The sequence below is a fragment of the Leishmania major genome, chromosome 6 (assembly GCF_000002725.2).
Source record: "Leishmania major strain Friedlin complete genome, chromosome 6".
NCBI lineage: Eukaryota > Euglenozoa > Kinetoplastea > Trypanosomatida > Trypanosomatidae > Leishmania > Leishmania major.
In genome coordinates this window covers 48,014-69,865 of record NC_007247.2, presented here as the reverse complement: position 1 = coordinate 69,865, position 21,852 = coordinate 48,014, and the positions used below count along the sequence as shown (strand labels likewise).

Genomic DNA, 21,852 nt, shown 5'->3' with positions numbered 1-21,852 from the left:
CCCCACACACACACACACGCACACAAACGTCTTCTTCACAGCCCTGCGGAGTCAGTGTGCCCGAGGTGCACACTGATACTGATGCCGCGGTAGCATATCCGGATGCTGGCTGCAACGGATGCGCCTTTCGACCCAGATTGGGTCGCGGGTTCGATTCCCGCGCTGAGGTGATTTGTTTGAGAAAAGCGAGAGCCGCGATGAGCTCAGCTGGTGCTGGGTGCGGGCTTCAAACCCGTAGGTGAGTTGCTCTCACAGCCGTTCGATTCGGCCTTCGTGGCGTGCCATTTTCCTTTTCGCTCCGAACCCACGCTATCTCCGCGTGCGTCGCTACGTAGGTGAATCGCAGCCCTCCCCCTCCAACGGCCCAGGGGCAGATATATCCGCTCCAGCAGCGGGTGATGGCGCGCCATAGCGACGTCGTCGAGGATCGCCGACTGGTGACTGTCAGTCGGTTCTGTTCTCGCAGGACTCCGAAACGTATGCGCTGCCCCGTGTGATACCGACTTGCCTCTCTTTCTCCATGCTTGCTCATTCACTGCCCTCCGCCTTTCGCTCTCTCTTTCGCTGGCTGAGCACGTCTACGGTATGATGAGCGATCCCGCCTCGCTATCCACACACACACACACACAACGACACATAGCCCTCCACATACATCCATGCCATCTGCACCAGCGTCATCGTCTCCGTTGCCGCCTCAGCACGTGGTGCTCGACGATGATGGTGAGTACTTCGACGAGGACCCCACCGTAGGCAGGGGCGTGCCGAAGGACGCGGCGGGCGAGCTGGCGTGGAAGCCGATGCAGCCAGTTGCCGCCTCGGATGGTTTCATGGCGGCCATCAAACAGAGCCTGTTGGGCGCTAAAGGCCCTGCTTCCCCCACAACCCAGTAGGACGCGTGCGTGTGGGCTTGTGTGCTCGTACCATTGGTTTTCGTACCGTCCACGCAGCTTTACACACCCGGGTACACATGCGCGCGCCCATCACTCCATCTTGACCCCCCTCCACTACGTCGATATTCTCATGGTGAGCGGCGGGTCGGGGTAGTGGTGGTGGGGAGGGGCGCGAGGGGGAGGAGCACGCGCCCGTGCGCGTGTCGCTCCTCCATCACCGTTTCCATCGCCGAGCAGCGGCAGCGAAAGGGATACGGTACGAGAGGCGTAGGAATGCCCAACAGAGAGAGAGAGGCGGAGAGGACGTCCAAGAAAGGACAGCGATTAAAGGAATGACGAAGGGCGTGTGCAGATGTGTGTATGTGTGTGTGGTGGGTGCACGCCATATACAGATACGCCTGTGTGTGCCTCACACACGCGGGTTGCTCTTCCGCCCTTCCCCATGCGGCACTGCTTGCGCGACTCACTCTCTTTTTTGGCAGCCTCCCTCTCTGTCTGTCTGTGTGTGTTTACGCGCTGCTGTCAGCGCGCTCGGCCAAAGCAGCGGATCATCGTAGACATGCACGCGCCCTCCCCTCGCCCTCTCTCTTCGTCCACCACGCACTCATAGGCTAACAGGCGCGTGCCGGTGCCCCTGCAGTGCTTTCGCAGCCTTCCTCCATCCCTTTCTCGCCTCTCTTCTGTATGCGTGTTGTTGCTGTACTTGCGCGCCTCATCTCTCCTTGCTCTCCTCTCCCCTCTTTGACCCCTCGTCCTCCCCCTCACCCGCACAACGTAGATGCTCCCCAGGGCGACGAGTGAGCAGCGCACGCGGCAGCATTCGCACGCTTTCACGTTTGGCTGAGTGCCCTATCGAGGCAGCATATAGACGGAGGGAAGGCAACCGCCCAGAACGATTCACCCAGCAACCGGCACACGCATCTACACTCCCCTCCAAAAACAAACAAACAAGCAAAAGGCCACCTTTAGAAGGAGAGCACGATGGCGCCTCGTACTGGCCCCCGCGTGAAGGTGATCTCGCCCAACTCGGAGGCTGTTACCGTATCCCGCTCCCTCAGCGTCGCCTCCTCGGCCTACAGCAGCGGACACGTCACGCCAGGCACCGCCTCTCTCCTGCGTTCTGGGTTCCGTCGCGGAGAGCCGCAGCGGGGCGGCGACGAGATGGCGTACGGCGGCCGCCCGGAAGTCACGGGTGTCGCTCTCCCGTCAAGACGTACTGCGCTGCGTGCGATGGACGTGAACATGTTGCACGAGACCGGGCCATCCCATGACAAGAGCGCTCCGTGCAGTCTCGCGCCATCGTCAGCGCAGTCGGTAACGCGCACCACCACCATCACCACCACTGCCAGCGGCTGCGGCAGCAGTGGCAGTGGCGGCAAAGACGCGCACCCTCGTCGCTCGTTGCCCAACTTCTTTGAGGAGGCGGGTTTCAGCAACAACAGCGGCACGGAGAGGCGACAGTGGCCGCTTAAGACGAGCACCTCGCGCAGCCACTCTACGTTTCACCACGCGGATGCTTCTGCGGTGAAGCAGCGGCAGCAGCCAACGTCTCGCCAGCGAGCCGAGGACGAAGAGGCGGTCCGCCGCGCGACGGCCGCCCTCGAGCACGCCGGGGGTGCCGTCCTGCGCCGCCCCTTCAGCGGTGGCAACGCCACCCGCGACGAAGGCCGCGCAGCTACCTCTGCGCTGGGTGGCAACACGTCCTCGCTGCCGGTACAGCAGCCGGAACGTCGAGGCCTGTGCCTGCCTCCCACGATCCCGATCACCTCGCACACGCGCCGCCACCGCAGCGAGTACAGCGACTACAGCGGTAACGACAGTAGCATGGGCAGCACCGTGAGCTCCTACAAGCGTGCACGCTCTTGGGCAGAGCCGCCGCCGCCGCCGGTGCAGGCAGCATCGCAGCAGCCAACGTCCGCCTCTCGACCGTCATTCTATGTGGCGCAGCCAGCGGCGGAGAGCGTGGCGCAGCGTCTTACCGCGCCACGCGTCTGCCCCGGGATGTTCGCCGGGCTCAGCGCGATTCCAGTCGGTGAGGAGCTGTTTGTTGGTGCGGATGCGTTGCACCCGAACTGTACTTCTACCGTCTGCGCTGCACCCGTGATGGATGCTGCCACCGCTTCCGCCGCGGGTGGTGGTCCAGTGCAGCAGCGCTACTGCGTCCGCCCCCTCTGGAGTCTGGTCGGGACCTTCAAAACGTCGCTGAGCGGCCTCGTCACGATCAACTTGAAGCAGGAGTGCCTGCAATGGTCGCAGCGCAATCCGAAGGGAGGGAAGCAGACCATCAAGGTTCCACTGGCCAGCGTGTTGGACGTCTTCACGACGAGAGTAGTGCAGGAGGACGAGCACATCGAAGAGCGGCAGTACACCGTCGTCGCGCGCACTTCGACTCGACCCTCGCAGGTGGTCTTCGGCTTTGCGACGGCGACGGAGGCGAATCACCTGCGCAACGTCCTAAAGCGACGCTGACGCCGCCGCACACCCCCTCCCTCCTCCCGGTGACGCACACACACACACACACACACACACACACACACACACACACACACACACACACACACACACACACACACACATACGTCGATGCTCGCGTACGCATCTTTTTCCGCTCCGCTCAGCTCATTCCTGTATCTGTATCTCTTCTCTGCTGTTGGTGTCGCAATCATCGAGAAGGGCTGGCCTGTACTGTGTGCATGCGTGCAAGCGCATCAATAAAGGTGTATGCGGTCGGCGACAGGTGTGGGAAGGCATCAGGGACACGTGGTGTGAGGCGGTACGTGTTTTGTGTACGTGAGGGGGTGGGGCGAATCGGTGGCTTGCCGAAGCCTTCCCCCCTCCCCAACAGTCCACCTGGTTGTGCGACGAGGAATGAAAAGATACAAGACGCAGAGGCGCACGTGCAGGCGCATCACCATAGTGTGCATGGCGCCTCCATCCACCCACATACATACACGCCTATCCCTCTCTCCCTTTCTCACTCTCTCACATCCCACTCTACTGACTCGTTCAGCTTTTGCCTCCGTGCGGCGTTGCCTGACGACGCGCTGGTCTGCATGGCTGCAGTGTAGACGACGCCTCCGCAAGGCCGCGTCGGTGCCCTCCCCCTCTCTTTGATTGGCCGACACCGCATTCGCGCCCCTGCCAAAATAGTGTCATCTCTTCCTTGTGCTGTCCAGCGACTCCTGGCCCTGCGTGTGTGTGTGTGTGTGTGTGCACGTGCATGCAGGCACGTGTCTACCGCCCCTTCTTCTTCTCACTCACTCGCTCGCTGTCTTCCACTTAGATCTCGACATAGACTCTCTCTTTCTCTTGACCTCGCAAAGAAAGGCAACTACACGAATGAAGGGGACGCACACAGTGCCCGCCACTGCCGTGGCATCATCGTGGTCGTCGTCACGGTTGGGCGTGCGTGGCATGCAGTGAGGAGGTGATCCCTAGTGGTGGTGGCGGTGGGGGGGATGTGCGCGTCTGTGTGCGCCAGTTCACTTGGAATGCCCGGGGGCGGCACTCGCCCTCGCCCTCGCACTAACACTGCCGTACTCCGATGACTTACCTGTGGTGATGGTGGAGGACGGGTGAGGGACCGCAGGCGTGTGCCCATGGCGGCTCTCTCGCAGACGCACACCGTTACAGGTATCCCTCCTGCTCCCCCCTGTCTCTCTCTCTCTTGCCTCCCACAGGCACATACGCATGCGTATGTCTGTGCCCTCGAGTGTGCGGATGTGCGCATGCGCGACTCTCCCCTCTCTTGTACTTCTCTTTCCACTCTTTCTCTCTCTCTCTCTGATTGCGCAGCGATCGCATTGATACCAACCAACGCGCACACACGAACTGCCCGCTGCAATCTTCACACCACCCGAACTCCTCCTTTTTCCCGACACACACACACACACACACACACACAGACAGATCGGAAGCACTATAGTGAGTTCTCCCTCTTCTCATATCCTCTTCGCTCTTGCATCTCGCGCTGCGGTGCGCTTCGTGTGGCTGCCATCTCGCCGGCGAGCGCCCACAAAATGGGGCCGCCCAAGGGCAGCATCGGCGGCTCCCACCGCGGCCTGAACGACGCCCCCGGGCTCAACTTCGCCGATCCCTCCCTCGATACCACCGACACTGTACAGCAGCTCTTGTCCATTGCTGGGGGCGACTTCTCGAGTATCGCCGCTGCCGAGGGCCTGAACACGGCGCCGAACGGCGCCGGTGGCCCCGCAAAGAGCGGGGTGGCAGATGGCTCGGAGCACGCCTTCGGCGCCTCCATGGCGCCCTTCTCGTCCTCTGCCAACATCGCTCGCGCCGCTAGTGTCGGTGGGGAGACGCGGTTGACGACGCCCACGACGGCAGCAGCGCCCGCCGGCCCTTGCTCGGTCTCCCCATCTGCCTCGACGTTCTCAGGAGCGGCGTCTACTTGGAGTGAGCTCAGCGTTGCGAACGCGATGCTAGATCGCTCCTGCCGCGGGGGCGCCACTAGCACGCTCACCAATGCGGAGGCCAGTGCCTTCTACCTCACCGCCCTCGTCGCCCAGGCGCTGCGCCTCGAGGATTACTGGGTGCACCTTGGCCATCAGATCGAGGTGGACCAGCACGTCGAGTTCATTCAGTACTGCGCCAGAGAGGGCTTCGGGGCGCTCAAGACGATGCATCTGCTCAACTGGTGGCGGCAGTACCGCTCGCTGGTCCGTGGCGATGCCGATGTATGCGCAGAGACGCCCATCACACCGCTGCTGCTGTCTGACGGCAACCCGCAGAGGAACACCATACCGTTTCACTTCCACAGCGGCAATGCGAGTTGTGGGAGCGCCGGTGGTGGGGAGCACGGATCGGCCGGCGGTTCGGCCTTGTCTCACGGCAAGGAGGGCAGCGGCGGCAGGGCGTCCAAGAAGGGGCGCCGCTTGAGCACGATCACGGCGGCGGGAACTATGCCTAGCTCAGAGCAGGATGGCCTTGCGGGGACAGCGGCCAGCCTCGCCGCCGCCGCTCCCACGCCACTGCTGTACGCGACGCACGCCGAGGCGCTCCATGGGGAGCTGCAGCGATTTGTTCAATGGGAGCTGGAGCACGAGTGGGCGTGGCGGCAGGTGCCCCGCGAACCGGTCGTGAGCGCAGCTGTGGCCCTTACGTTACCACGGTCGACAAGCTTGAGCAGCGGCCCTACGCGCAGCACCTCCGGCATGACTGCGGCCGGCGTGGCAAAGCCGTCTCGCGCCGAGAAGGCGAAACTGCAGCAGCTACAGCAGCAGGAGATGGAGGCTGAGGAGCAGCGGCTGGCACGCGTGGCGGCCATGCCGCCGGAGAACATCTTCTTGACAAAGGACGAGCTTGACGGCTTCTTGCAGTTTGTCGTCGAGGAGGATCTCCTCTCGCACACTGCCCTGCACATGTGTATGACCTCGCATGCTCAGCAGCCGATGAACACCCTCTCGCGGTCGGCGCGCGCGCCCGTGCATTTCTCAGTGCAGGTAGAGACGCCAATGTCTGTGCTGCCGCTGCGGGAGGCCGCTCGTCTCTCTGCTCTTCAACGAAGTAGTGGCAGCGGTAACGTTTCCGCCTTGTCCGCGACACGCGATGAAGTAGCGGGTGGCGATGCGACCGTTGGTGGTGCCGCGACGCCGCAGCAGCCTCCTCGCCCGACAGCCGCCCCGGGGCACGGCAAACCGGTGAGCGGGCGGCCTCGTGCACACTCTAAGCGCGCCATCAAGGGCGCCTCCAAGGACGCCGCCGCCGCTACTGCCGCCGAGGCCGCGGCTGTTGCCGCCTCTAATCTCCCCGCAGCGCCTGAGTTGACGGTACCGCCGACAGCCATGGAGGCCTTACGCGCGGAGCAGGCTAAGGAGGCGGCGGCGTACCAGGCCGCCTACGAGGAGGAGCTTGCGCAAACGGCGGCACATCAGCGAGCCGAGCAGCACGCCGCCGATGTTCATCTCTTCTTCGAGAAGCCGAGAACAAACGAGGCCGTGCAGGCGGTGTACGCAAGCATCGAGTGTGCGTTGGCTGCGCGGCAGCAACGCATTCTTCAGCGTGTTGTGGCTCTGGAGCGCGCGCTTGGGCTGTCAACGCCATCGGCAGAAAGTGATCGTCTCAATAGCGCTGGCGCTAGCCCCGACGGCAGCGGCGCTGCTGCGGCAGCATCAAAGCCGACGACCTCACGCGGGGCGAGCAGCAGCGGCGTCAGCACCCCCAGGAAAAGGAAGGCGAAGTAGCGGCGCCTGCGCCCCTGTGCATCTTCCTCAGCTGCCTGCGCCTGCGCCTCATTGCAGTGAAATAAAGGGCGGCTTCTTCAAGTGCAAGGGACTTGCGCCACGACCGGCAAAGTGATGCCAGCGCTTCCCACACACCGGGGGGGGGGCGCCACGCTCCGTCGCATGGAACGCCCACGGTGTCATCGCTGTCGGGGGCGGGGGAGAGGTCTCCCCACCAACTCACCCATGTACATATGCCCCTTCACTGCATGTTTTTCATTGGACCGAAAGACGATGCCGGGGAGGCGCGATAGGGAGAGGAGGAGGAGGAGGGAGGGGGGGGCGGTGGTGGTGAGGGAAGCGTTGAATGTGATGGGTATGAGGCGGAGGTGCCGCCTGTCGATGTCTCCTCGCTCGGGCGTTGTGCTGGCGCCCCGTCTCCTGCCTTGCCCTTCTCCTTTCGCATCTATGGTGTATTGTTTTGCGCAGAGGTACGGGGTGCTCTCATCTTACAGTGAGCACTGCTGGTGACGCGCCAAGCACTGATGTGTGAACAGAGAGAGAGAGAGAGAGAGATGCGTATCCGCGCCTGCCTGTGCAAACGCGGAGGGGGGGGGGCGAACGAGCTCCTTTCAGACCTTCTGCCGATCCGTGCAGGCGGACGGAGGCGCGCGTGAGGATAGTTTCTGCTACTGCTGGCGCGATCATGAAGCTCCGCGAGCACTTCCTACCCCTCCTGGGTCTGGAGCCGTATGCACACGGGTCTCTCTTGCTGGTGCACCGGCTCTACTACGGCCACTCTTCGCAAACACCTCCGCCGCGTATGTCTGCATGCGCGCGCCCTCCACCCCTCCCCCGACTATATCCTTCACTCATCACTCCTCCCTTCCTTCCTTGGTATCTCCTCTCTCTCGACGATCGCACGCATCTGTCGGCCGCTCCTCTGCCTTCGCTGCGTTTCGGGTGGCGTTGAGCGCCGCCCTGGACTGAGCCTGCGCTGTCTGAGGTGGGCTGAACGACGCCAGGCGGTGTTGGCCAGCCCTGTTTCCCTTGACATTGCGGCCGTGCCACAGAGGCAGGTGAGCTGCAGTCGTGCATGCGCGCACGTATCAACTTGCTCGTTGTGGAGTGACGCGCTGAAGAAATAAAGAGACGCACCCGACCTTTTCTGCGTTGTTCTGTGCATTCGACTGTGGCGGCGGTGCGTCTTCTCGTAAAACGTATCGAGGGTGAAAGACGGAGGGCGGACTGCGTGACGGGGGAAGAGCGAAGAGCGCAGGAGGCGGTGGGTGGGCTCAGCGGTCAACTGACCTTCGTCGACGTCACTCACAGCCGAACACGAACGACCACGTCCGTGCAGCAGTCGTACCACAGGCAGTCCTTTGACACTCCCCCCCCCCCCCCACACACACACACACACATACAGATAGGCGCGCAGGCCAGGCCGACGTCAAACTATATCGACTTTGGGCAGGATGATAACGCGGCGTGGCTCGCGCCTCAGCTCCGTCACTGAAGGCAACACAGATGGACCTAGTAGCATCTCTGCAGTGGCGACCACTGGCTCCTCCACTGCTTCGGTCGCTCCGTTGCCTCCGCCACCGCCGCCGACTCGTGTGAAGGCTGCGGTGCGTGTCCGCCCCTTGATGGAGACCGAGATGGCACCCGCGCCAAGCGCATCGTCACCGACACAGCTGCAGGGCGACGGCCACACGCGCGACACCGGCGAGACGAAGTTGCTGTATTCCGAAGTCATTCGTGTGGTCACAGCTGCGGGCCGACTCACGCGACCCATCTCTAGTCCGTACATGCTGGAGGTGCTGCGGCCGCCGGCCGGGGGGACCGACCATGGCCGCAGCGCTCATCGGCCCTCCATGCCTACCCGTCAATCACTACCGCATCGCCTCGGGAACGGCGGCAGTGGCGGCGGGGGCAGCAGCAAAGCAGCGAGGGTCTACGCCTTTGACTACTGCGCCGGCCCCAGCACGACGCAGGAGGAGTTCTTCGACATGTTGGAGATGCCGGCGCTCTGCGAGGCTGCGCTGACGGGTGAGACGGTGACGGTACTGTGCTTTGGGCAAACAGGCAGCGGCAAGACGTACTCGCTAAGCGGCCGGACGCTCCCGGCGCCGGCGACTGCGGGGCCAGTCTCCGACGCCCCTACGCCGCTGGTCGCCGAGGATGGGCTGCAGTACCAGGCCGTGCACTACATCGCGCGTCGACTCAAGGAGCTGCGTCGGTCGTCAAGGAGGCTCAAGAGCAAGCGCGGAGACAGCGACTGCGCCGGAAAGGGCTCTGCCGATTGCGGCGATGATGGTGGCGTCAGCGGCGCGTCTGTTGGAGCTTCTGCCTCCGGGGCCACGGTGGTGACGGCGAAGTGCTCCTACGTCGAACTCTACCAAGAGTCCCTCTACGACTTGCTCCAGCCAGACGGTGGCGACGGGGTGCGGTGCCGCTGGTCGGCCGCGGCCTCGTCTTTCTTTGTAGAGGGCTCACTGATGGTGGAGTGCCGCGGCCGCGAGGACTTCCTGCTTGTGCTGCGCGAGGGACAGAGAAATCGGCAGCGCGGCAGCCACGCACTCAACCTGGACAGCAGCCGCTCGCACGTCGTCTTCACCGTCTTCTTCGAAGTGCGAGACGAGGCGGTCGTCGCAACCTCTGCCGAGGGTGTCGACAGTGACGGCGCACCGTCGTCCTCTCCGCCGCCTGGCGCCTCAGCTCCCCTCTCGTCCACCCGGTACGGGCGACTCGTCTTTGTGGATCTGGCTGGATCGGAGCGGCTCAAGAAGACGCTTTCGACTAGTAATGCGGAGGCGGGGTCTATCAACAAGTCCCTCTTCACCCTCGGTCGTGTGCTGGAGCTCCTCTCCGCCTCGCCGCCTGCACCGTCTACGCAGGTGCCCACATCAGCAGCACCGTCCGACGCTATGCCACCGGCGAAGGCGTCAACGCAGCAGCCGCCATTCATTCCCTACCGTTCCAGCGTTCTCACTCAGCTCCTCATGCACAGCCTGGATGGGCACGGCCGAACCGTGATGGTCGCCTGCGTGAGTCCGAGCGCGCTGCACCTCGAGGAGTCCCTGCGCACGCTCCACTACGCGGAGCGGGCGCGCCACATTCGCGCGACACCGGTCGTGCACGTCGACGCCGCGACGCAGGCGCGGATGGCCCTTGAGGAGAAGGTGCAGGAACTGCGGCAGGAGAATGCGCTGCTGCGCCGCGCGCTGGGGCTTCCGCGAGTCGGCAAATTGCAGGACGGGCAAGTCGACGCGCGGCTGGAAGAGCTACATCGCGCGTGGGCCGCGGCTCAGCTTGCTACACCTCCGCATGAGGCATCGCCACGGAGTGCTGCCACTTCTCCACAGCTGTCCTCGACTTCACGAAAGGAACCGCCGCCACAACAGCGACCGGCGACGTGGGTGAGTCCGTCGCGCCCTGCCGTGCCACTCGTGTCGAATGGAGCCACTGCCGCATCAGGCGCAGTCGGCCTCCGGACATCATCACCGCAGACGGTGGTGATGTCCTCCACGGAGAGCGAAGCGGATGATGGGTCGCCAAGCGCCACGGGCAACGCCGATCTACCGTCGAGTGTCCCGCGAGCCGCCGCGGTGAGCATCTTGGACCTGCTGGAGGCGCTTCCGGACACACGGTTGATGCAGACATAGTAAGTGTACGCGCAGCTGTCTGTCGCTGCTGCTGGTGCGTGCGCCTCTGCAGCGGTTCGTACACGTCTTCCCCCCCCCCGTTGGACTGCATCTCTGCTTCCCGTTTCAGGGCCTTCTGCCGGATGCACTCGCATCCATGAGGGCACCTCAGGGCATGTCAGGCCAATTCTGCTGCTGACGGCGCGCGGGCGTGTGAGTGCGCACAGATCTAGGCGTAGAGGATGGTGGTGTCACTGGGGTGCACGCCGCCTCCCCGGCGCTCTATCGCGCGCATGCTCCTCCTCCCTGCTGCCTCTCTGTCAGTGACTTCGCGTCCACACATGAGCTAGCACGGACTGCCCCATTCACTTCTCATTCTCGCATCATCTTTTATGCGCTCTCCTTTCTTCTCTACGGCAACCGGCGGCGTGCGTGCACATGTGCTTCAGCTGCTCGCACCCGCTTGGTAAAAGGCGTGCAACGCTGCTGCCGCCACTGATCTCCCTTCAAGGCCTTCACTCCTGCTTCTACTGCCGTCTACATAATGCGGCTGCTTACGCATAACTTTCTCGCCTGCCTGAAGTGCGACACGTACCCTCTCCTTGTGACCGCCGCGGAGATGGAGGAGATTCCGGTGGAGTACGACGCCGAGTTCACGCGCCGCATGCTGGCGCGTGTCGACTACGCAAGTCTGCGCACCACCTTTCACGCGCTGCGCGAGGCGCACGAGTCTGTGCGTGGGCCGTCCCACGACGAGGGCGCTGATACGGCCGAGGGGGCGTTGGCATCTTCTGAGCTGCCAGAGACGATGGAGGGCGCTGATTTCAGCGACCACAGCGCGTTCCTGCGCACAGCGCACTACGCCATGAATGTCGTGGCGGTGCGCAATGGCACACTGGAGTGCCCGGCGTGCAAGACGACGTTTTCGATTAACGATTTCATTCCCAACTTCGTGCCGGAGGCGAAGTAGTGTGCGTCGCTGAGTGAGCGAGTGCGCCGATGTGCCTCTCTCATTCCTTCCCTGCCCTCTCCGTATCATCGCCCTCTTCCCTTCAAGCTTTCGCCTGTCTCGCCGTTGTTGCCTCGTGCACGAGCGAGGGGGTGAAGGCCATGGCACGGCGGGTGTGGCGTGGCGTGTGACGAGTGGCGAGGCCGTGCGTGTGCGCGCTCAGATGCACTCTTCTCTGTACTTAAATATCTTTTAGCCGAGGCGTTCATGTAATCGCGTAAGCCGTCTCGGATAAGGTGCGCAGGCACACACACACACACACACACACACACACACACAGCAGCAGCAGCAGCAGCAGCAGGCATGCACTTAACCACCGACAGGCACACATTGACAGAGATCGATTCCGTCTGTCTCTCTTCATTCCACCGTTATGATCCTCCTCATATGCGCGTGCGCGTGGGGGGGGGGGAGGAGGAGGGCGAGCGAGAGGAGGAAAATGTAGGGCACGAGCGCCCTCAAAGGCTACGATTTAGTAGATCTTTGCATGTGCGACAGTGACAACGAGTAGCCCCTGGGGGTCGTGAGTGTGCGCGCTTGTGACGAGCACGCTCAGTTACTTGCGTGGCAGCTGGTGCTGCCCCCTGTGAAGCATCCCTCCCACACCTTCTCCACCAGTAATGATCGGCGGCGGGTGCGCGGCACGGATCCACTGCCCCCTCTCCGTCTTTCCTCACATCCACCTTGCCATCCACTTCCACACCTCTCGCGCCTGTTTGTTCTGTCCATTTTTCTGTTGCTGCTATTCTGCTGCTGCTCGTGCGCTTCTCCTTCCGGTCTCCTCCCACCGCCATGTTGCACGCGGGCATGCCTGTTGTGTTAGACTCTTCGTGCATCTGCGCGAGCCGTTTCACGCGTGGCCTACACACACGCAGACACGCCAGCAAGCACTCACAGCCAGCGACACAGGGACACCAGCTCCCTACTCTGTATCCGTCGAGTGACTCCCCGCCGCTCTGGCGCAGGAGTTGCCGTTGCTCGTTTCGTGTACTCTATTCGACTCTCGTGTAGAGGACACGTGCGCACCAAGCGGGCGTGTGTTCGTGTGTGCGCGTACATGGAGCCCCCATCTCTCGTCCCCATTCCAAAGCTGCCACACGCCTACTGACGTACTTAGAAGCAGCAGCGAGAGAGCGAGATAGAGTCGCACACGCACGCATCTAGGGCGCACCCTTCAGGAGCTCGCAGCGAGTCGCGCGCTGCACGCTTGCGCGTGCATGCGTCTCCACCGCACCTTCGCACCTACCGTCAAGGCGCGTTTCAAAATAGGCTAGGGTGTGTGTGGTATGTGTGTGTGTGGGGGGGCGTGGACCAAACGGGAAGAGATGTTGCGCAAGCACCGTCCCCGGGAGCTCACCATCCTGGATCGCGTCTATGAGCACATTAGCCTGCCGCCGCTCGTCGTGGCGGCAATCGACACGCCGGCGTTCCAGCGACTGCGGTCGTTGCACCAGCTCGGCGCATCCTCCTTCCTGTACCCCGGCGCCGTGCACACGCGCTTCGAGCACAGCATCGGTGTTGCCCACATGGCCCGCACCCTTCTGCTAAATATCCAACACCACCAGCCGGACCTGGGGCTGAGTGAGGTGGACATTGAGCTCGGCATGCTGGCGGGGCTGCTCCACGACGTCGGCCACGGCCCCTTTTCTCACTTGTTCGAGGACGTCGTCTCGCGCCGCTGCGGCATCGAGTTCAACCATGAAGACATGTCGGAGAAGATTGCGCGACGTGTGCTCCGCGACCTGGTCCCGCAGACGCACGTGGACGTGGTGGTGGGCCTGATGCGCGGCAAGGCGTTGCTGGGTATCACATACGGCGAGATCATCAGCAACAAGCGGAACGGCATCGATGTGGACCGTCTCGACTACTTCATTCGTGACTCGATGTGCTGTTTCGGCAAGCCCACCGTCGACGTGCGCGTAAATCGACTCTTCAACTCTGCACGCATAGTGTGCGAAGAGGGTCAGTGGCAGCTGGGCTTTGAGCAGAAGCTGGCCCTCTCCCTCCGCGAGATCTTTACGCTGCGGGCGAAGCTGCACAAGAACGTGTACCAGCATCAAGTCACAAAGGCAATTGGCCACATGATCGGCGACGTCATCCATGCTGCGGCGCCGCACTTTAGGGTGGGCGGCCACACCCTCGTCGAGTGTGCTCAGGACGAGACGCTCTTTCTGAAGCTCGGCGACTGGATCTTGGAGGCGATTGAGGCGAGCGAGGCCCCGCATCTGGCCGAGGCGCATGCCATTCTGCACCGCCTCCGCACCCGCGACATCTACCGCGTCGCCTACTCGTCCGCTCTGGACATCACGATGCGGGCGCCAATGGCGGCGGTGGACTGGCCGGCGGCCATTCTCGAGCACGCCCACCCGTCGTTCCCGCTCAATGCGGACGACTTTATTGCGGAGGTGGTCGTAATCAACCAGGGCAAGGGCACGGAAGATCCGCTGGAGTCCGTGCTCTTCTTCAACCCCAAGAAGCCGTCACAGCCTCTCACGCGACTGAAGCCTGCAGAGGACCTAAAACACGGCAGCCCGCTCTTCACCCCGCTCCAGTTTGAAGAGCGTACGCTGATGGTGTTTGAGCGCCGCCCAACGAACGGGGCGGTGCAGCGCGCCTGCGAGCGACTCAACGCCGACCCCAAGTACGCCGCCTTCTTCACCGATTCCCTGCCCTTCTACAACACAAAATGAGGCGGGCGAGAAAGAGAGAGGGAGCGGCAGCGCTTTGGGTAAGGTGGTGGTAGGCGATGTAGCCCGGGTGGAGGCGTGTGCGCGCGCGCTCTCTCTATAGCCAGCCAATCGTGCTGGAGGCGTGTGCGCCGCCGCCGCCGTTTCCGTTCCTCGCCGCTCTTGTCTTCCTGCCATGCCAGTGCGACGACGATGACACAAACACACCAACGCCCCACCGTGAAACGTGACGCCATGTCCCGTAGGCGAGAGTAAGGACTCGAGGGCCCGCACATGTGCGTTCTGCGAGGCGTCCAGCATTCAACTCCGCCACAGCTTCGCCACCCATGTCTGACGCTACGGTCAGTGAACACCCTTGCTACTCCGTGCGGGGCGGTCTTCACTTTCGGACACACGTTTATCACGCATATCGATGTCCGCGGGCCCGCCTGCGTGTGCGTGCATGTGCTGCGCGTCGCGTATGGTTGTTGTTTCGAGCCCCATGATGCCCATGCGTCGTCTCCTTCGCTCGTTTTCCCCGCATCGCTCCCCCCCTCTTCCGTCTTCTCCTGCGTTCATCTTCTTGTTTGCGCTGCTCCTCTTGCCAGCTTGCGGGCGTGCACGTGGACCACGAGAATGTTTCGGCGCAATAGTCGGCTGCTTGTGCGCTTGCCCAAGTGCCGCCGTCCACGTGAGCGGCCATGGGAGATCTTTAACGTGCGCGACTTTGGTTACCACGAGGGGTCGCAGAACTACATGATGTGGCTCGGCACGGCGGTCGTCTTCACCTCGATGCTCGCCTTCGAGGTGTACCAGCAGATCCAGCGCATCTTTCAGCGCGGCGACACCTGCAGCGCCTGCGAGGCTGCGCGGGCGCACTACCGGAAGCGTGTCGAGGAGCGAGAGCGGGAGACGGAAGCTCAGACGCAGTACAGCCTGAAGCTGCGCAAACCGCATGCGTCTTAGCACACGGAGGCGGCAACCTTCTCTTTCTCGTTCTACTGCTGCTGTGGCGGCTCAAGCGCTGCTGCCGCCTGCCCCTTTCGCCCCCTCTCCGCCTCTCGCTCATCCTCTTGGTCATGTCCTTTGGTGCTTCCCCTTTGGGAGAGGGCACGGCTCACGCAGTGCTCCGTGCAGTGATGAGGATCGAGGCGGACGGCACGCCTGTGAGATTAGCGTCTGTGTAGTTGGTGGCTTGCAGCTCTTGGCGTCGGATCACACACGCGTGTGTGCCTGTGTGCAGAAGGAAGCGAAAGAAGAAAAGAAAACACTGAAAGGGAGGAGAGGGAGGGCGGGGGCGCAGACCTCCTTGTGGGGCTGGGTATATAAGCCTCGTGTCTGTGCACCCCATTCTGCGACGACAGCCACGCATCATGTACAGCGCAGGTGCTGCTGTCGCGCGCTGACTCACCAGCGCGCAGTGCAGTATCCGCGCACGACTGTGTGTGCGTGTCTCTGTGCACCTCCCGCTCTTTCGCTTCCTCTCTCTTGCCCTTCTTTCACTACTCATTGCTTGTGGCTGCATCTCCCTGCCCTTACCTCACCATCTCATCGCCCTCCTCCCCATCGCTTTCGCAGTTGTTGTTGTCATCCACCTCTCCTTCTGAGTACTCTGTCGTGTTGTGCACATCCTCTCTGCGGTTCTCGTTCTGTGTACCTGCGTGCGTGCCACCGCTGTACACGTCATCATCGCCGCCTGTTTCCGTCGACGACGTCGTAGTGCCCCTCCGCTCATCCACAAGCGCACCCACCCGCCCACCGCTATTTATACACCCACTCTCTCTCTCTCTCTTCCCCACCACGCAGTCATGATCGAGGACCACGCCGAGTACGGCCACAGCCACTACCCCCAGAAGCTGGCCAGCTCTACCCTCACCCTGCCGAAGCAGGGGGTGAAGCAGCAGCAGTGGAGCCCCTACCATGACAATGGCGGCACGACGGCCGCTATCGCTGGCAAGGACTTCGTCATCCTCGCTGGTGACACTCGTCTGAACGGTGACTACTGCCTTCACAGCCGCCATGATCAGAGCAAGATCTTCCAGCTGACGCCGTACACGTATATGGCGAGCAACGGCATGCAGGCGGACCGACTGCAGCTCCAGCAGATGCTCAAGTACCGCGTCAAGTGGTACCAGTACAACAACGGCGGTAAGGTGCCGCCGACCAAGGCGATTGCGCAGCTCATGTCCACGATGCTGTACCACCGTCGCTTCTTCCCTTACTACACATTCAATATGGTCGTTGGTCTGGATGAAGAGGGGCACGGCGTGTGCTACAGCTACGACGCCGTCGGCTCAACGGAGCCCTTCCTGTACGGCACCCGGGGTAGTGCGGCCAGCTTCTTGGAGCCGGTGCTCGACTGCCTCATCAACCGCCAGCATATGACCGCTCAGGCACCGCCGGAGATGACAAAGGAGGAGACGCTGGCGCTGCTCAAGAACGCCTTCACCGGCGCAGCCGAGCGCGACATTTACACTGGCGACTCCGTCTCCTTCTTCATCATCACGAAGGACGGCGTGCAGCGGGAGAGCTTCGAGCTGCGCAAGGACTGATGCGCACGCGCACGCGAGTAGCCGTGGCTGCATCCCCTTGCCTCTCCCCTCCCTCCGTCTCTGTGTGCGTGCACCAGAGAGCGAGCACGAGAGGAGGGGGAAGGGGCAGCCAGCCAGGTGGTGAGAGGAGGCCAGCGCTGTCCTCCTCTCGCGTCTCCCTCCCGCATCGACTGTGCATGCACAACATGTTTTGTTTTTCGTTTCCGTTCTTGACTACTGCGGCGTCTCGCCTTGCCTCGCCTCGCCTCGTCTCGTCTCTCTCCCCCCTTTCCTTCTATTCTGTTGTTGTCCTTGTTGAATGATGCCGCCTGATGTGCGATGCTCGATGATGATAGTGACGGCGGTGTTGATTGCAGCCGGCCAGCCCCTATCGCCCTCCCCTGCCCCCCGCTCTTGTCTCTCTGTCTGTCTTCCACCTCTCTCTCTCTGCGTATGTGTGTGCGCTGTACACGCTGCGGGCCCACGCACGTGGTGTCTCTGCGGCTCCGTTTGTGTGCGTGGGCGCGCACCCTTTTAGATGTGCCTCTATTCCTGTGAGACGCGCGTGATGGCGGTGCGCGATGGGGGCTGAGCGGTGCTGCTCGTGGAAAAGCATGTGAGCACGTATCTCTCTCTGTCTTGTGACGCCGCGTGTGCGTGTCTGCATATCTGGTGAAACGGCAACAGGGAAGGCACTGGAAAGCCGCCGTGTCGCAGCGGCACGCCTCCACATAAACCAAAAAACGTGGATGAGGAGCGCGCGTGTGTGTGTCTGTGTTTATGTATCGCATTCTCACAGACACACACACACACACACACACACACACACACACACGTACAGGCGGAAGTGGATCGCTAACGAGCGGCTCAGGTAAGGGAGAGAGGGGGGGGGCAGGTGCGCGACAGGCCGTGGACATGGAGAGGAACAGAGCGCGTCTTCCTCTCGTGTTATGTGTGAGAGTGTCTGCTGCGCCTCAGCCTCACCTCCGGCGTCTCTCCACCGCCGTTTTCTTTCCAACCAGCGTCGCAGCTGCCGGTGGGTGGGTGCGTAGAGCGCTTCCGGTGCCTCTGTGTGTGTGTGTGTGCTCACTCCCACACATGCACACCTGCTCACGCTTGCTGTGGAAGGACAGGCTCCGCTGGGCGTTGTGTGATGTGCGCATTCTCTCTCTCTCGTTCTATCGTCTTCTCCGCCCGGTGATGCCCCCCTCCCCCCTCTCATCGAAGACTCTGCTGCACCGACACCAACACCCATAAACCTCCACTCTAGAGCCACATGCGTGCATACCCAAACGAGACTACGTAGCCCTCCCCCCCCTCCCCCCCCCGACACACCTCGTTGCAACCCCCCCCCCCCCACTCCTCCAGCGAGGGCGACGTTGCTGGCTGCTACGTATTTCAGCTCCCACGTACCTCTCGGCCTCCGTCTCTCCACTTGTACACTTTCCTCACAAGAGCCACCGACTACAGCACTCGCTGCCTCCACCCACTACAGTAGTGGAGGCTGTAGCAGTACTCCTGGTAGTAGTGGTGGAAGAGGGCGGCCGTCTGTCACGCCCGGCAAGATGCCGTCGTCCTCAAAGAAGCAGAATGTGGTCACTTTCTCTGAAGTGCATGATCCGCTGTACGGCATGCTGAGTCCGCTCTCCCCCAGCCCCCTCGTCGTGCGCCACGTCCAGTATCCCTCGCTGCACCACTACTTCCTCTGCGAACGCTTTAAAGGCTCGCCGGCGGAGCAGTGGATGGCGGAGGCGACGACGGTATGGTCGCTGGAACGCCTCGTCAAGACGGCGGAGGAGGAGGGGTATCAGCGCCATAACTGGAACAAGGTGAAGGTGGACGTGATGCTGCTTGGCACGTACTTCAAGTTCAAGCAGAACGAAGCAGCGCGGGCGGTGCTCCTCAGCACGCAGCCCTCACTGCTGCTCTACCACACGCCGACAGACGACTTCTGGGGCGATGGCGGCGACGGTAAGGGTAAGAACGTGCTCGGCGTTGTGAGCATGGCGGTCCGTGCACGTCTACATAGCGAGGAGGAGCGGCAGAAGCAACGTCCGCCGGCCTCTGGCAGGCATAGTAAGTCTGCAGCCGCCAAGTCTCCCGCTCTCCCTGCCACCCGCACATAGTATGCGGGTCCGAGGACGCTGAAGGGCGCGACGCTCGTTTTCGAGGTGCCTCACCTCTTGTCGTGGTCCCTCCAACACTTCACGGGCGTTCTTCCCTTTACTGTCGACTGCCTCTTACATGTATTGGCGCGCTACCGGAGCCTCGCTGGCGTCTGTCCATGTCAAATGGGGGTACGTGCTCGTGAAGGGAGGGAGGGAGGGAGGGGGGGGCTATGATCATGTACAATACGAGGTGGTGGTGGTGGTGGTGGCGGGATCGATGTCCGCCCTGGCCCTACCGCGGCACACATACGCGCTCTCCTCTTAGGCGCGCATGTTTCTGTTTTTTTTTTTGCGCGTCGGTGTCTAAGCTTCTCGGACCGGGCATGCCCTCCCCTCCCTTCCCCTCTGCCGATCTCTGTCATCTCGGCAGCAAGAGCCGATTACTGCGATCAACAGCACTCGTGCGCGAGTGGCGCGTGTGTGCGTCGGAGTGCATGCCCGTAAGCGTGGGTGTCCGCGTTCGCATCAACGACGCCACGGCTCGCCACGTCGGCCCATAGTTTCCCATGGACAGCGGCAACCAAGCATGCACACGCGTGAGCTGGTATGGATGTCGGAATGTATGCGTTGATGTGAGTTGGCGCGTAAGCAAGGACACCGACTCCTCTCCCCTTCGCCACGTCGCTCTATTTTTCTCTCTCGCCCACCCCACATCTGTGCATCCGCCCTGCCACCGCGGCAATGACGATGGCAACGTAGATTTCAGCGAACACAATACAGCATCTCTTCCTCCTCTTCCCATTCGACGATACCAACCGACCACCACCGCCGCGAACAGGTCGACAGACGATAAGACAAGCTTCTCATCTTCGTGGTGGCGTAGGGGTCTGCATGCGTGTCTTTGCCTCCCCTCTTTCTTGCCCTCCGTCACTTTCACTCTTTATCACATCGCTCCGCGGAGTTGTCTCGGTGCGCCTCATCATGCGTGCTGTGGCTGTCGTGGCGGTGGTGCTGTGCGCCCTCTCCTTTCTCAACGTCGCCGCGGAGCCGGAGGTGACCTCGAAGGTGTACTTTGATGTGATGATGGATAGCGAGCCGCTTGGCCGCATCACCATCGGCCTGTTCGGCAAGGATGCGCCGCTCACGACAGAGAACTTCCGGCAGCTCTGCACGGGTGAGCATGGGTTCGGCTACAAGGACTCCATCTTCCACCGCGTCATCCCCAACTTCATGATCCAGGGCGGCGACTTCACCAACTTCGATGGCACGGGCGGCAAGTCGATCTACGGCGAAAAGTTTGCGGATGAGAACTTGAAGATAAAACACTTTGTGGGTGCGCTGTCCATGGCAAACGCCGGCCCCAACACCAACGGCTCGCAGTTCTTCATCACGACAGCGCCGACGCCGTGGCTTGATGGCCGCCATGTGGTGTTCGGCAAGGTGCTTGATGGTATGGACGTGGTGCTTCGCATCGAGAAGGCAAAGACGAACAGCCACGATCGCCCGGTGAAGCCTGTAAAGATCGTTGCCAGTGGTGACCTGTAGAGCGTGAAGGAGTGCGTTGGGTGGTGGCAGTGTTGGGTGTGAAGATGTGCTCATGTGATGTGGTGTCAGGTGCACGGAGAAGCAGCATGGGGAGAGGCGTAGAAAGGAAGGGGGAGGTTGAGGCGAGAGGTCGCTCAAACCGACAGTGCGGTGCCCTCCCTCTCCTCGTTTTCGATTTTCTGCTTCAAGAGTGCGTGTGCGTGCTCCGCCCCGCTCTTCGCCTCTCGCTGCATGTCTTCCCCTTTCTCCTCTAGCTCGTAATCTTTTTTTCATTTTGTTCTTCATGCGTGTGTGTGTGTGTGTACATGTGCCTTCTGGTGATCTTCTCTGTTCGTGCTTTCCCTCTTCTTTCTCTTCCATGCCCCCCCCCCCCCCCCCACACACACACACACACGTCCGCCCCCTTCTCCTTCTTGTGCGTATGCTCGAGATGGAGGTGGTGCACGCGCACGTGCCCGATAGAATGGTCCTCTCCTCCCGATTGTCGATGCCAGTACTCCCCTCATTGTCGTCTCGCATGGGCTCTTTCTCTGTTCTCTCCCCCTCGTGTACGGGTGTGGCGGTGCTGTGGTTGTGTAGGCACGGAAGGAACAATTAAACGTGCAACGGCAGTGCTAGGGGTGTGTACGCCCTCTGAGTCGTGACTGCCATCGTGCACACGTATGCGCGTCCGTGTCTCCAAGTGGGGGAGGGTGAGGGAGGGAGGGATAGCAGCAAGATGTACCTCTTCCTTCTGTGCTTCCTTCCCCTGCCCTCTGCCTTGCTCTTGCTTCACGCGGATGGTCTGCGGCGAACGGCGCGCACATAAACACACACCACGTCCTCCCTCACACCTCCCTCTCCTGCCCCTATGCAGGCCCTGCAGCCATAAGTGCGTGCACGTCGATGTGAGTAAGATACTCCCCAAATCCCCCCTTCTCTCTTTCCAACTCGCCCGTGCACGTCTTCAGCAATCTCTCACGCATCCTTGTTTGTGGCTGCGTGAGCGTGTGCGCGCAGAGAAACGCAGATAAGGCTCAGGTGGGCTGCTATTGCCTCCCCTCTACATTCACCCCCTGTTTAGGCGGGGGCGTCGGCCACCACCTCCCCGTCTTTCTCTTCATGCCGTGTTGGGCCACTCGCACATCATTGTCATCGCGTATCATTGTGGCCTCTTGTTTTCCAGCCATAACTCTCTCTCTCTCTCTCTCACTCTCCACCTCCACTGGCCAGTTCGGCAGTGATCGGGAAGAGGAGGGGGGACTTGGCGCTGCTGTGCGCTCTGAGGAACGCCGCCGCTG

The 21,852-nt window shown here is 62.0% G+C and overlaps 9 protein-coding genes across 9 annotated transcripts; all 9 read left to right on the top strand.

The window, feature by feature from the left end:
- Positions 1-1,871: 1,871 nt before the first annotated feature.
- LMJF_06_0200 (conserved hypothetical protein) lies at positions 1,872-3,359 on the top strand (the record flags this gene model as incomplete). The annotated part of the gene is made up of 1 exon (XM_001680737.1): positions 1,872-3,359. One exon carries the CDS (start codon positions 1,872-1,874, stop codon positions 3,357-3,359), a length of 1,488 nt encoding a protein of 495 aa, XP_001680789.1.
- Positions 3,360-5,326: 1,967 nt separating this feature from the next.
- Positions 5,327-7,090, top strand: LMJF_06_0190 (conserved hypothetical protein; the record flags this gene model as incomplete). Its single annotated transcript, XM_001680736.1, has 1 exon — positions 5,327-7,090. One exon carries the CDS (start codon positions 5,327-5,329, stop codon positions 7,088-7,090), a length of 1,764 nt encoding a protein of 587 aa, XP_001680788.1.
- Positions 7,091-8,715: 1,625 nt separating this feature from the next.
- On the top strand, positions 8,716-10,734 carry LMJF_06_0180 (kinesin-like protein; the record flags this gene model as incomplete). Its single annotated transcript, XM_001680735.1, has 1 exon — positions 8,716-10,734. The coding sequence occupies one exon, from the start codon at positions 8,716-8,718 to the stop codon at positions 10,732-10,734; it is 2,019 nt and encodes a 672-aa protein (XP_001680787.1).
- Positions 10,735-11,257: 523 nt separating this feature from the next.
- Positions 11,258-11,683, top strand: LMJF_06_0170 (conserved hypothetical protein; the record flags this gene model as incomplete). The annotated part of the gene is made up of 1 exon (XM_001680734.1): positions 11,258-11,683. One exon carries the CDS (start codon positions 11,258-11,260, stop codon positions 11,681-11,683), a length of 426 nt encoding a protein of 141 aa, XP_001680786.1.
- Positions 11,684-13,008: 1,325 nt separating this feature from the next.
- Positions 13,009-14,412, top strand: LMJF_06_0160 (conserved hypothetical protein; the record flags this gene model as incomplete). Its single annotated transcript, XM_001680733.1, has 1 exon — positions 13,009-14,412. One exon carries the CDS (start codon positions 13,009-13,011, stop codon positions 14,410-14,412), a length of 1,404 nt encoding a protein of 467 aa, XP_001680785.1.
- Positions 14,413-15,024: 612 nt separating this feature from the next.
- Positions 15,025-15,354, top strand: LMJF_06_0150 (conserved hypothetical protein; the record flags this gene model as incomplete). The annotated part of the gene is made up of 1 exon (XM_001680732.1): positions 15,025-15,354. One exon carries the CDS (start codon positions 15,025-15,027, stop codon positions 15,352-15,354), a length of 330 nt encoding a protein of 109 aa, XP_001680784.1.
- Positions 15,355-16,196: 842 nt separating this feature from the next.
- LMJF_06_0140 (putative 20S proteasome beta 6 subunit) lies at positions 16,197-16,940 on the top strand (the record flags this gene model as incomplete). Its single annotated transcript, XM_001680731.1, has 1 exon — positions 16,197-16,940. The coding sequence occupies one exon, from the start codon at positions 16,197-16,199 to the stop codon at positions 16,938-16,940; it is 744 nt and encodes a 247-aa protein (XP_001680783.1).
- A 1,544-nt stretch (positions 16,941-18,484) lies between these two features.
- LMJF_06_0130 (conserved hypothetical protein) lies at positions 18,485-19,045 on the top strand (the record flags this gene model as incomplete). The annotated part of the gene is made up of 1 exon (XM_001680730.1): positions 18,485-19,045. The coding sequence occupies one exon, from the start codon at positions 18,485-18,487 to the stop codon at positions 19,043-19,045; it is 561 nt and encodes a 186-aa protein (XP_001680782.1).
- A 963-nt stretch (positions 19,046-20,008) lies between these two features.
- Positions 20,009-20,572, top strand: CYP2 (cyclophilin; the record flags this gene model as incomplete). The annotated part of the gene is made up of 1 exon (XM_001680729.1): positions 20,009-20,572. One exon carries the CDS (start codon positions 20,009-20,011, stop codon positions 20,570-20,572), a length of 564 nt encoding a protein of 187 aa, XP_001680781.1.
- Positions 20,573-21,852: the final 1,280 nt, after the last annotated feature.